Below are 14,553 nucleotides of genomic sequence, written 5' to 3' on the forward strand. Positions count from 1 at the left end.
GGGCATAGACTGTTTCGAGAGCGCTTCTCAAACCACTTCCTTCATACATCCAATTGAACCTAGAAAACTCATAAGTTGATGGAAATTTCCAAGACGAACAAATATATCTAAGTTTTTGTAGAGACTATTTTGTATGCTTTTATGTAAAGCTGCTGATCAAATGTTATGGATGGCATTGTAACATTCACTTTTTTGGAGTGATCAATGATGAAGCAAAGTAGTGATTATAGGGCTGTCAAATCAGTGGCGTGTAAATCAATCACAGATAGTATAGCAATGTTAGATTTCTGTTTTACAATATTATTCGTTGCAGAACTCATGTAGCCAGACCAACTTGGACATGTATTTTTGAAAAGGTAGCCAATGTTCCATAGAAGATCAATAAAACGAGCTTGAATTTTTTCCTAAATTAAATAAAACAATTAGTTTTCAAACTTTGTAAAGATAAATATTTTTTTTAAACTGTAGTATGTATGACAAACCTGAATGACTGGTTTGAATATTGTTTTTGTTAATGAAGGTATGTCAGGTATGTAGTACTGCCTAATCATAATCCCATTGTTTGACTTGATATTTGACCATAATTCCTTTTTATCTCTTGGAAGTTTATTTCTTTTGAACGAAACATCTGTGAATTTTCCATTTGCAATTGAAATTGACCCAAGTCCATGGTGCGTATTTTTTCCATCAACAGTACCAATGTCATGGTCTGTGTTGTCAGCAACAAATTGAAGAAAGGAGGTTCCCTCTCCGGAGATGATCTTGTTCGGATTCTGGGGATTCTGATAAAAATAAATAATACGCATATTTATTATTATACAAGTAAATACTATAAATATCAGCACTTTAATGAAATAAAACTTACCTCGTCATAACTAACACCAAACCCCAATTTTGATAGCAGTATGTTCAGCCATTTTGATGAAAGACGGTTATCGACAGCGTTGCTGTCGATAACCGTCTAAACTGCAGTCCATAAGTCCAAACTGCAATGGCATAATAGATCTGGGACGTGTTCCAAAAAATAAAACTTGTGATATTGAAACCTGTTTTAAAGGTGCTTGAACTAGTTCATTAATAATTGATTTTAATAATTTTTAATAATTGAGTTACTCGTATCACATATATTAAACTAGTTAAATTAATTCAAAAAAAACAAATATAAAAATTTTATTTCTAAAAACAAGATTTTAAATTACTGGTATTTACGTCGGAAACAAAAACTCTTTGTATTTGGGAATGAAAAATCAAAAGAACAGAATTGTCTTTGAGATTTAAAATATGCTTAGTAGATTTTTTAATAATTGAATAATTGATTGAATTTTAAACAGTTTTTAATAATTGAGGTACATGGGTTTCTTCAATGTTTAGTATGTCGCCTTTGGAAGGATATGCGTTGGAATTGTGGTCATGATTCGTTATGAAAATTTTCAAAAGTTTTGCAACTGTTAAAACAACACGCTCTCTCTCCTCGTTTACATTTGTGTTTTTTTCTTGGTACCATTTTTCACATAAGATGTCTCTAACACTGTCCAACAAAATTATATTGCTTCTGCCTTCTCTTTTGACGAAGCGTAAAGACTCAACGTACATTTCCTTTAATTTGATTTTGGTCATTTTTATTGAATAAACGTCATCATTGATTGACATTATTTTCGAATGAAATTCTGACAACGTGTACAACTCTATGTCACTTTCTAATAATTCACATAGAGTATTGAATGATGTCATTTTGTTACTGCAAGTAGGACGTCCAGATGTTGAATATTTTGGTAAAGGGTTCTCGAAGCTGGCTCTACATGACACGTGATATCTGCCTTCTGCTGCTACTAGATCATTCACACTGATTAAACGTGCTTCTATAGTTTTAGCTAGTTGGTTTTCTCTATTGCGGCATATTTCAATGGTGGAAGAATGTATAGCTGATTTTTTTGTACGTACTTCTTCAAATTTATTGCGATTTGGATTTTTTCTGTCATAGATACAATCACCGCCACAATAAAAATATTGTTTTTTAAAATCAAATAGTTCCATTTTGGCTCTAGTAATACGCTCTGTCTCGATTTTCATTGATCTTTTTCAAGAGCGATTTAAAAAAAAACTCCTACAGGATAAATGGATATAAGTGTTTACCTTTGTTCTTTTGTTCAGTTTGAGCTTATCAACTAATGTATCTAAATTAAGCTTCACAGCATGCTCTACGATAGCAGTGAGGGGATGTCTTTTCTTGCTATAATCAGAATACTTCAAACCTACATGGTTCAAAGGATCGTGTATTTTTACACCTTCTCCGCATTTAACTCATAACGTTGTTCCATTGGATATGTCAATTTAAATTTCACCTTCCATTATTCCCGCTTAGCTGGTCACCAATACCCTCCCCTTGTATTTTAGATGATTCTATTTTATTTATCTATTTTAAACACTTGAAACAATATAAATCAAAATCTGTGTGTTACACCGTTTGATTTAATTTTAAACTGATAAAGTGGATATTTTTCTTGGCAACAATGTTTGGAAAGTTTTCCCACAAAAGTGGTCCGCGATTCTGTTTGCAAACTGCAAACTGTTGCAAACAGTTTTAATAACTTTTTTATCTAGCAATATTTATATTTACCTAGCAAACAAAAGCAATTTATATTTATCTAGCAAACAAAATAACACTAGGAAAAAAAAAAATTAAATCATATCTAAAAGAAGTGGACTATGCCATGAATGAGCTTGAGGTATTGCCTGATGAACTTCGGTTTGCTTTTATTATGATAAAACCAAACAAAAGCGCAGGTCTTGATGACATAAGCCCTGGAGTTGTTAAAGAAGTTTTTGATATTATTAAATACCCCTTACTTATCATTTTTAATCTTTCATTTAAAAATGGAGTTTTTCGTGATCTCTTGAAACTAGCTAGAGTGGTTCCAATATTTAAAGATGGTGATATCTCAAAGTTATCTAATCATAGACCTATTTCAATACTCCCATGTTTTTCTAAAATTCTAGAGCGAATAATGTATAATAGGCTTTACAACTATCTCACAGCTCACAAAGTTCTAAAAAGTAAACGGACGGATTTAGAAAAGGGTACTCGACATAACATGCAGTAATTAAATTAGTTAAAGAAATGCTAATGGGTTTGAAAACAACCAATATACTGTTGGAGTGTTTATTGACCTATCAAAGGCCTTTGATACTGTGGACCATGATATTCTTCTTTACAAACTTAAAAGTTATGGAGTCAAAAGTAATAATTTTCAATAGTTTTGTTCTTATCTAAAAATCGCAAGCAATTTGTATCTTATGACAAAACCTACACTAAAGAATAAAATAAAAACAATAAAGGTCCTAGAATAGATCCACAGGAATCTATTCTTGTGCCTTTATTATTTATTGTTTATATCAACGATATTTACTTATTATCTAGCAAAATTCAATCTTTTTGCAGACGACATTTAAGTTTTTTATACTCACTCTAACATCAAGACAATTTTTACCACAATGAATTGTGAACTTGATAACCTTAATGAATGGTTTAAAGCCAACAAACTCTCTCTGAACCGGACCAAAAGGAAATATAGGGGAAAGGCGCCTATGATGGCATACTTAACTTTGAAGCTTCATTATTCAGTATCCTGTAGACCATGAACAAAAGTTTTGTTATGGATACATTCTTTGTTACATGTAGAACAATAATTACCCCAAGAGTTTTTACCAGTTTTATTTTTATATTAGTTATTTTTATTTTAAAAAAAAGCACAAGTATGCCATCATAGGCAACTATGATGGCATAGGGGAGGATGGGACTAGTTAGCATCAGGGTAACTTGACAATTTCATTTGACTTTAGAGTCTTCTCTCAGAAATGCCAGAAATTACGCGTAATCATCCTAATTAACCCTTTCGTGCTACACAGCAGCAGTGTAGAATTTCGCGCATGCGCACAAGGGATATTGCGTTTTATGTGTTTTTTGAACCAAAAATTTTTTAGTGAAGCAAAAATTCCTTTTTACTTCACTAACAAATACGTTGTTTTTATGAAAGAAAAAAGGTTTTCTCAACTCGTCAATATTGCAACACACCTAACTCGTCAGTATGCCATCATAGGAAGAAGTCGTCATTTTCATTTAAACAAGATATGTCTGCCTTGTTCAAAAGATAAAATTAAAATAAGCAATCTAATAAATGCACAAAACTTGGAAATAAAATGCATGAAAATTTCATTTCTGCACAGTTGATAATAAAGTCACAATCTTAAATATTTAAAGGGATTAAAAATACAACAGCACATCCCAGCACATCCCAAAATTTTTGTTGATTATAAAAGCAAAATTTGTGCGTAAAGGACGTATTTTAACTGTAAAATTAATGTAAAGTCAGTATAGACATGTTGGTCTAATCACTTTTTTGCCACAACCAATATTTATGAATATATAACCGGTATGCCATCATTGGCGCTATGCCATCATAGGCGCCTTTCCCCTACTCTCTTTCCTAAATCTTCTAAATCTGACACGTTGCCCTTAAAACTCCCGGATATTTCAATACAAAAAACCAAGTTGCAACGGACATTTTAATTGTTAAATTCTTAGGCGTTTTAATCGATGAGCAAATAAGTTGGAAAGAGCATATTAATCTAATAGAAAATAAAATTTCAAAAAGGATTGGAATTGTGTATAAAAATATATATTTATGTTAAATAAAAACTGTTTAAAATTTACTTTTCATTTATTCATAACTATATTAGTTATTGTAACATTGCATGGGCAAGAACTTATCCGTCAAGACTAATGTGTATCTTTAAAAAACAAAAACAAGCAAGCCGCCTTGTATTGAATGCTAATAAATACACCAGTGCCAATCCAGTACTGCACAGTGGGACAAAATCGATTTTTTTGTGCAAAAATTATTATCGTAGTTTTTTTATTAGAATAGCTATACTTATATATAAAATGCATAAATAAAGTAATAAACATGTAGTTATATAATATAAAAAAAATATTAAAAAAATTAAATTTTGGTGAAAAATACCAAATATTTTTAATGGACAAGACTATATAATTTAAAAAAAAATATTAAAAAAATCAAATTTTTTTTAGACACTTTTTTTAGACACTTAGACAAAGACAACTTTTATCAGTGTAAACATTAAAAATATTACTTTTCAATGCATGTATTTGTCATAAAATAACTTTTTTAGATTTATATTTACAGAACTTATATATTATAACAGTAATAAAAGATTTTGTAGGTATTCTTTGTGTACAAAACATCTTTTTTAAATGTTCAGTATTTCTCATCAACTGATCATTAACCGAAGACCAATGTTTTGTTACAACTTTTTTTATTTCAAAAAGTAGCAAAATATTTATGTTGCATGGCTATTTACATACATTTAGCATGAGATTTACATAGTCAAATGTTTGAAGGATATTGGGGGATAGTTTATCTGATACTTAATAGTAAAGGTTAGTAGCAAAAAAAAAAATCGAAAACTGTCTGTTTTCGATGCATAAAAACTGATGATTACACTTACGTTAAATTGTTTTTAAAAGTCTGAGCGAAAAAAACATTGTTAATTAATATAATATATTTTAAAATTTAAAACAATAGCAGCGTAAGAAAGTTGATAAATAAAAAAATGCAAAATAGCGTTTTGGAACTCATGTCAAATTAACGTGTAAATAACCGCATAAAATTACGCTTAAATTAATATTTAATGTTTTTTTAACTAGATATTTCCTCTAAAAAACATGCCTTCACCATTATGACAAACTTTCACCGTGCTATACCGACATTGATTTTTTGGTATATTGGCACACTGCTGTCCCACTGTGCACTGCTCAGAAAGCTTGGAGTGCTGAATGTTTACCAATTAAATATTTATAATATTCTCTTATTCATGTTTAGATTAAAATATCTTATGCTGCCTAATATTTTTGAATACCTTTTTTGTTTATTTATCAAAACGATGTGTCATAATAACTACATCCTGAACAGGATATTCGAAGACTACTGTAACAAAATCATTAAAAAGTTTAGAGAAACTTGCTTCTTTGAGGATAAAAAGAAAAGTGGTAGACTTCCTAAGTTAACAAAAGATGACAATAAATATTTAAAACCCTTTCTTTAAGAAATAGAAAAATAGCATCAACCGAGTTGGCAAAGGACATTAACACAGCAACTGGGAAACATGTCAGCTCTTCTTGTATTCGACGACACCTACTCAAATCGGGATTAAGAGGGTGTGTTGCAATTCGAAAACCATTACTACGGCGTGACAATAAAGAAAAACGACTTAAATGTGCGAAAAAGCACAAAGATTAGGCCCAGCAAATATTTAATCGGGCTCTGTACACCGATGAGTCAAAATTCGAAATTTTTGGAACGAAAAGATGCCAATATTTTCGAAGATGAATTGGAAAAGCCTATCAGCCCGAGTGTTTAAACCCTACTATTAAACACGGAGGAGACTCTTCGCAAGTTTGGGGCTGTTTATATTCATCTGGAGTAAGTGGTTTGATCAAAATAATGGGGCGACTCACCGGGGAACGATATCCTAAGGCACCATGCTGTATCATCTGGAATAAGACTAATAATTCATAATTTTATTCTGCAGCATAATAACCCAAAATATTGTTCCCGATTGACAAAAAATTATTTAAATAAAATGGTAGAGGAAGGAGTACTGGAATTGATGACCTGGCCTCCACAGAGTCCAGATTTGAATATAATCGAGCATACTTGGGATTATCTGGACAGAAAGAAGGTCGAACATGCTGGGGGGCGCGCCCCCCCCCCCCCCCCCGAAATGCTGAAGAATGTTTTGAAGTACCTCAAAGAGAATGGCACAACATACCCCAGAATTTTATAACTAATTTGTATGAATCTATTCCCCGGCGAATATCGGATGTGATTAAGGCAAAAGAAAGACAGTAGATATTAAGAGTTTTTTATGAAGTTTGGCATTTAAAAGTTTGTAATTGTTCCGTATTTTGTGTGAAATACTTGTGTTTTAATAAGTTTATAATATAGAACTACAAACTTAAATATTAAAGAAAAATTCTCCGGGATTTTTTGAAAAAATGTAAGTGATCTAAAACATATTCACAGTACTGTGTATATAGATATATATATATATATATATATATATATATATATATATATATATATATATATATATATATATATATATATATATATATATATATATATATATATATACAGTATCGGGCAAAACGAGTGCAACCAAATAATGCTAATTTAGTTTCTTTATATAAAAGTGCTGCATTTTTTCAATTTAAAGAAATAACTATGTAACTGTTTAGAGACAAAGCTCTTCAAGTTTTATTTATCACAAAGTTCATTATTTGTACACGAAAATTAATAAATTAATCAAAAGTATTAAAAAAAGTTGATTTCCTTCTGGACAAAACAAGTGCAACTCGACAAAATGTTGACCAAGCTGTATTTCGCTATCAATATTTCGTGGCGAATCCTTTGTTGTCGATCAGAGCCTTGCATCTTCGAGGCATAAATTTGATCAGGTGATCAATGAAACTTTGTGGAATCGCTGCCCAGGTCTTTTGGATTTGTTCAAACAGTTGATCCTTATTACGAACACCTTCACGATTAATTCTGCGGTTGACGATCTCCCACAGGTTCTCGATAGGGTTGAGATCCGGAGATTGAGGCGGCCAATCCATCACCGATAGGTGGTTGTCTTGAAACCACTGCTTGACTACTTTTGCAGTGTGTTTCGGATCGTTGTCTTGCTGAAAAACCCATTTTATTGGCATATTCCATTCAGCATGGAGGTAACATAACATCTTTCAGGATATTTTTATACATGAAACGGTCCATTATTCCATCGTTTCGATGTATTGGACCTAGACCGTTAGCAGAAAAATACCCCCAGACCATTACATTGCCTCCACCATGCTTCACGGTCTTATGGCAGTAACGTAAATCGAGGCGTTTTCCGGCCGGTCGACGTACACGGCAAATGCCGTCGCTCTAAATGATGTTGAACTTCGATTCATCACTGAACAGGACAGTTCGCCATTTCTGCACATTCCAGTCGATATGAGATGTAGCAAACAGGAGTCTTTTCTTCTGGCTTTTTAGTGAAATCAGCGGTTTCTTTGCAGGGCGTCGAGAAAACAATCCGGCTTCAACAGCACGTCGTCTGATTGTTCGGTCCGATACAGGCAGCTCTAATTGCTTTTGTATCTCGACTGATGATATCCAGGGATCCTTCTTGACGGATCTGACGATCATAGAACCCTCTCTAGAAGTGGTGGAACGCGGTCTTCCACCTTTGTTATCTGCTGCCAACTTCCCTGTAGAATGATATTTGGAACATAGTCTTGATACGGTCCATTTTTTCACGCGATATTTATCACAAATACTTTTTTGTGACATTCCACTTACGTAATCGTCAATAATTTTCTTTCTTAGTTCCAATCCAAGACTGTCGGGAGCCATTTTTGCACTTGAAGTCATAAAGATAATAAAAATAAATAATCACGCTTCTCAAGGCTTACCGTGTTACATTTACCTTGTGATGATACAATAATGCTCTGTGGAACACAACGTATTGGTTGGATGTGGACTGTATTGATGTAATGAAACACTTGTTGTATTTCACTTCTTGTATTGATGTTCTTCGATAAAACACTTTGATAAAACTCACTTCGATAAACTGTCTTGATAATACTGACTGATTGATTTCCATATACTGACTGAATTACATGTCTCTTATATAGTAAAATGAACCTGTTCTGGAAGATTCTAGATGCTTCTTTTCGATGCTTCTGAATGTTTCTGGATATTTCTGGATGCTTCTTATGGAAACTTTTGTAAACTTCCTTTAATTATTAAAAAACTTCTGTGACATTGACACGGACCAGACTTAAGAAAATGAAACAAACCAAAAAAGTTGTACTTGTTTTGTCCGCTGCAAAAAAGCACTTGTCAACGAAATTCTGCCTGTGTGCTGTCACCTGATTGCTCATGTCATGCTATGACTCCAGACTCCTGAACTGTTTGCTGTGGTAGTATAGTTCGTTTCGTTTTTAAGACATGTAAAATTAGGAACACTTTTTAGCATTGTTCGATGTTGATTGCAAATGTTTTGTCCAATACTGTATATATATATATATATATATATATATATATATATATATATATATATGTATATATATATATGTATATATATATATGTATATATATATATGTATATATATATATGTATATATATATAAATAAATTTATATACACACATATTCGCTATAAAAACAATGTTTTAACAGTTTATCAAACTTCAAATATGTAACAGAAGGGCGTTTAAAGAATAAACCCTTTTATTCATCTATGTGCTAAAATGAGAGAGAGAGAGAGAGAGTAAAGGTACCACAAACCGGATACTCTTCACAAAAAGCAAAATAACTTTTTTAAATAATAAAAACTTTTAGGATTTTTTTCATCTGGAATAAAGTTGTTTATTATAGCAATAATTAAAGTGGAAAAAAAGATTTTTTTTCCCATATAAAATATTGGAAAATTGTCTCTAAAAGCGGACAGTTCTAAAGTTGATACGTTGATTTTGGTATGTGGTAAAGCTCAACTCGCCATTTTCAATGCGCATTTTATTGTGTCCTCAGCGTAAGGCTTCTCGTTAGTTTTATTTTTTGCCATTTTAAGTTCATTAAATTTAATTTAGTTACAGATTAATAGAGATTATGAAATTAGCAGAAAATTTTCAACAAAAATACTTTCTTCATTAAATTTTTAAATCTTTTATGCTAAAAACTTTATTTCCAAAAAAATATTTGCTTTTTAGGGTTAGATTTTGATTGAACATAAATATTTTATTAAAGTAATAATTTTAATATATATCCATTAATATTTATATACAGTACAATCTCTCTAATTCGAATTTCCTTAATTCGAAAACCTGCATAACTCGATTAAATGCTAAGTCACCATGAAATGCGTTTAAGAAAAATCAACTTTCTATAATTCGAAAATTTCTCTAATTCAAACTTTTATTTTCCCCCATAAAATTCGAATTAGAGAGATTTGACTGTATTTCCGCTTAATGACGTATGGTACGAAATCTAAAAATGTTTTGAAATAAATATTTCGCTTTAAATTAACATCATCCAGTAAAGAAAACAATAGGAAAATGTAAAGCTAAAAAAATTAAAACTAATCAAACGTTAAGAACTACGCGACTCGTTTACCTGAAAAGAAGAAATAATAAGTGGACTTTTCTTTTTTATGTAGGAATGATTAATTATTTCCAATTTCATAACATTTTCTTCAATGATGAATGTTAAAACTTGACGATGACATCACTCGATATGCTGTTATTTATAACCAAATTTAAACTCAAAACCAAATTGAATAATGATATTTAAAATTATGATCAAGAAAGTATGTTTAACCTCAGACCAAAATTAAAAATACTAAAAATTAAAGTAGAATATACAATATATTGTTTTTCTTAAGAAAATTTCTTTTTTTTTAATCCAGAAAACATAATTCTTTGTTTATATCAAAATTAGGCTTGCGTAATGTCTGGTAAGATGTTGAGTAGTGTCTGGTATGATTAAAAAATAACTTTGATGAGCTGTTTCTCAAAAAATTCAACCAATTCTTGTATTTTCTTTAAAGAAACTTTTCAAGTCCTAAACAATGGGAGAAATAAATGTTATAATCAGTGCATCTTATAGTATTGATTATTCTCGGACTCGAATTTTTTGACTTCTTCTTTCATTGATTCTTTTATTCGTTGTATTTCAGCAGACTCGTTGCATTCCTAGAAAACCCTCAAGATGTAAACATCCGAGATATGATTTCACGCAACCAAAAATGATAAAAGTTTAAAACAAAAATAATAAAATTATTAAGAGAAACAAAAAAAGACGTACAACAGGAATATCGTCTAATCCTTCGTGAGGTTCTAAACATAAAAAAAACATGAATTTTTTCATCTCATTTCTCTTTTAATTATAATAGTATCAACACTTATTAACCAATTCTAAAGGTGAAGTCCTTTGTATTCAGAAATCTCTAAACAAATTTGTAACAAATTTCTAAAGTTTTTCATAAAAAGTTAAATAAAAAAACATTAAAAAAAAAACAAAAAACTTTTTGCTTATCAAAAAACGCAAGACACCAGTTTGCTTACCAAAAAACACCAGACACCATTTTGCTTATCAAAATAAGAGCGTTTAATAATTGTTTAACTACTTTACAAAATACGGATTTATAAAATTCTCTAAATAGTTTTTTTGTTTTGTTAAAAGAAACAAAATTTCTTACCTATCTTTATAGGATCCGGATTATCAATGCCAAACTGAAAATCAATATTTCAGGAATTAATAAAAAAAATCAAAACTCCTCATACATTACTTTTTCTTCATGCTGAAATGCTTCACAAAATTCCTACACCCTTCCCTCCCTCCCTGACAAAATACAGTTGGAATTTAATTGAGAGATTGGAATCTAAACAAATAAAAACAAAAATTGAAACAATAAAAGAGTATAAAATATCTTTTGCAATAAAAACCTTTCAGCTTAAATTTGGCAAAAAGACAAAATGAAATTTGTAAATTAAATAATAACTTACCCTGACTTAATGTCTTTTGTGATGTCTATAATTAAAAAATTACTTTTGAGACAAATAATTTAAGTTTTTATTAAATAAATAAAGTTTTAATATTTAAAAATATTTTAAAAATTTTTTCTATAATTTCTTGTACTGCTCTATTATATGCTTTTAAAGACGACAGCAAAAAATTGTAATGAGTAAATAGTAAATAGTTACATAATGTTCAGATACGTAATATTTAATGTTGAAGAATTTCATTCAAAAAGGTTGATATATAAACCATTCCACTAAAGCCATTTCTCTAAAACACTCTATTGCCAAGGAATTATTTAACAAACAAAAGTAAAAAAAAAACAATTACAAACATGTTGTATATACATTATATATTACAAAAGTTAACTTACAGACGATGAAGAGGTATTCCATGCAGGTCGAGGTCCCCTAATATAAAAATGCACAGGTAGATTGTATGTAACTGAATTGATTTTTTACCAACACTTTATGAAGTAAAAACATCAATAAATCTGCTGTAATAACAACTTGCTTCTTATAGGTGCAAGCTACCTCTTGTAGCTACCTCTTGTAGTAAGCAGAAATTTATAGCAATAAACATAAACACTTTCAACAATAATAAAAAAAATGTAAAGAAAAAATCAAAAAGGATTAAACAGTAAATTTAGGAAATAAATAAATTTAAAGTAATTTACATTTGCATAGAAGAAGGTCCAATTGGACCAACTCCCATCAATGAAGTATTATTCATTTGTGCCATGTGTCCATAAGTCTAAAAATTTAAAAATTGTAGAACTTTAGCTGATATAAAAATCAACCATAAAATAAGAAAACAATTTAACATTTAGAATAAAAAAATAAATAAAAATTCAATATATTTTACTAGATATAATAAAATGGAGGGGGAAGGAAGCAGAATAAGAGATAGGAGGGGATTAACTATATAGCGATAGAGGTGTAAATGAAAAGCGCATATATATAAAAAAAGTGAGGCTCTCAGCCTTCATAAGTTAAATGCAGTAAACAACAACAAAATTTATTTTCTACAGAAATGTAACAGTTTTTTTTATATTTGAAAATTTTATTAATTTATAGAATATCTCAAGAAGGCATGGTCTGACAATATATTTATATTTTTTTGTCTATAAAGTTCACTATCCTTAATAAATTTTTATATCAGCCAGATTTTGAAAAGTCATTATTTGTTGTTTTGTGTGTTCTGTGTTACCTTTACAGTTTAGGGTAACAAAAAAACATTTTAAAAGTACATGGAAAAATGGCAAGCATGATTTATCTACTATAAATTTAAGCATATTCAGCTTAAGTAACTTAAGCCACTCAAAATTATCATTATTATGAGGAGAAGAAATTTAATTGTTTACATTTAATAGTATTTAGCAGGGATGCGGAGTCCCAAAAGGTCTCCGGCTTTATATCTCTACTTTCTCCAAGTCTGTAGTGTCCAGAAGCTCTGAACATGTTTGTTTACTTATTATCTGCTATAATAAAAAAATTCATCAGATTTAATGACTTGAAACTTATTATTATTAAGCCCAGAGTCCTGGAGTCCCGGAGTCCTTGCCGCCATTATACCTAAGAACTCCGGGCTCAAAAAACAATTGTTCCTCTAACCTAAAAGTCTTAATTTTTTTCCTATTAGTAGTCCATAAACTTATTTATATTTTTAGAGCTCCTGGATACCAAAAACTAGGATAAAGTAATCTTTTTGTGACTTTCAAATCTGGAGTCCTTTTTGGGACTCCGCATCCCTGGTATTTAGGCACCACTCCTAATTAGAAATTTCAGACTGTCCCACTTCTCCCGCGTCCACTTCTCCCCACTCTCCCCTACTTTTTGAAGCACAATACCTAGCAAAATATTTGAATATTTAAAATTTTGAAATTTTTAATTTGAAATTTTAAAACTACTAACATTTAATAGAAATTATGTTCTGATGTTTTAAACATATCTTTTAGCAAAGTAACTTGCTGCAAAGTTTTTAGGCTTTGAAAAAAGTAGAGCTTATGTAGAATTGTCAATTCCCTGTGTATATTAAATCCATTATTCAAAGCTGGAAAGTCAGACTCTAGATACTAAGCAGATTTTCTCAGTTTTGATAACTGATTTGGAAAATTAACAAATAGCTTCAAAACAGACATTCTGAGGCTCAAAAAAAAGCTAAAAGAAAAAACAACAACAAAGAAATTCAGAATATTTCACATAAAAAGATTATCTAAAAACAAATTATTCAACTAATTATCAAGATTAGGTTGAGACCTTTCCATAACTTTTTAAAGCTGTAAAGAGTTTTGAACTAGTCAGTCCATCATTTTGAACTAGCCAGTATATCATTTTGATGAAACAGTTAATCATGTTTCAATTTCAAAATCAACAAAAGGTGGAAATGACAGAAAATAACTAAAAATAATAGCAATAATAATAACAGTAATTAAAAAAAAAAAATAATATCAATATAAAAAATGTTGATAGCATTTTTAGCAAAAATATTTCACAACCTCCTCTAAACTTTTTTGATCAACTTGGCATTCTGATAAATTTTATTGCAAAAGATCCAGAGTTGTGATTAAGTTTACTCTATTACAAAAATTAGATACTGTGAAAAATCTTATGCTATATTAAGGCAGGTGAGGAAAGGGGAGGCAAAGGTGAGACTCTTTAGGCTGTGATAAAGGTCTCTTATATAGAAAGAAAACTCTAATATAAAAACCCCAAATTTAGATCGGGTGAAATCTTTAAAAAACAAATTAAAATATACTCACATGAGGAACTGATGGCATTCCATTGTTAAAACCGCGCATAGCATTCATCATTGTAGCTGCTGGAAGCACAAATTATCAAATAACTATTAAACATTACAAACTCAATGTCTGTTACATGTAATACATGTATTTTAACATCATATCATTTACT

The 14,553-nt window shown here is 30.3% G+C and overlaps 1 protein-coding gene across 8 annotated transcripts in view; it reads right to left on the reverse strand.

The window, feature by feature from the left end:
* Positions 1-10,416: 10,416 nt before the first annotated feature.
* Positions 10,417-14,553, reverse strand: part of LOC100197652 (single-stranded DNA-binding protein 2) — a 45,823-nt gene continuing 41,686 nt past the window's right edge. For 3 of the 8 annotated variants that reach the window (XM_065801480.1, XM_065801482.1, XM_065801481.1), the window contains exons 10-15: positions 14,403-14,461; positions 12,318-12,394; positions 12,015-12,051; positions 11,322-11,355; positions 10,928-10,959; positions 10,417-10,815 (exon numbers count right to left, since the gene is read on the reverse strand). In XM_065801480.1, the coding sequence (XP_065657552.1) occupies positions 10,714-10,815; positions 10,928-10,959; positions 11,322-11,355; positions 12,015-12,051; positions 12,318-12,394; positions 14,403-14,461 (341 nt within the window). In that variant the 3' untranslated portion in view covers positions 10,417-10,713. Of the gene's footprint in view, positions 10,816-10,927; positions 10,960-11,321; positions 11,356-11,418; positions 11,505-11,628; positions 11,654-11,826; positions 12,052-12,317; positions 12,395-14,402; positions 14,462-14,553 lie in introns of those variants that run through there. The other 5 variants (XM_065801484.1, XM_065801483.1, XR_010639643.1 and 2 more) reach the window with 4 other exon arrangements.

This window comes from Hydra vulgaris, chromosome 07 (genome assembly GCF_038396675.1).
Source record: "Hydra vulgaris chromosome 07, alternate assembly HydraT2T_AEP".
In the NCBI taxonomy this organism is placed as follows: domain Eukaryota; kingdom Metazoa; phylum Cnidaria; class Hydrozoa; order Anthoathecata; family Hydridae; genus Hydra; species Hydra vulgaris.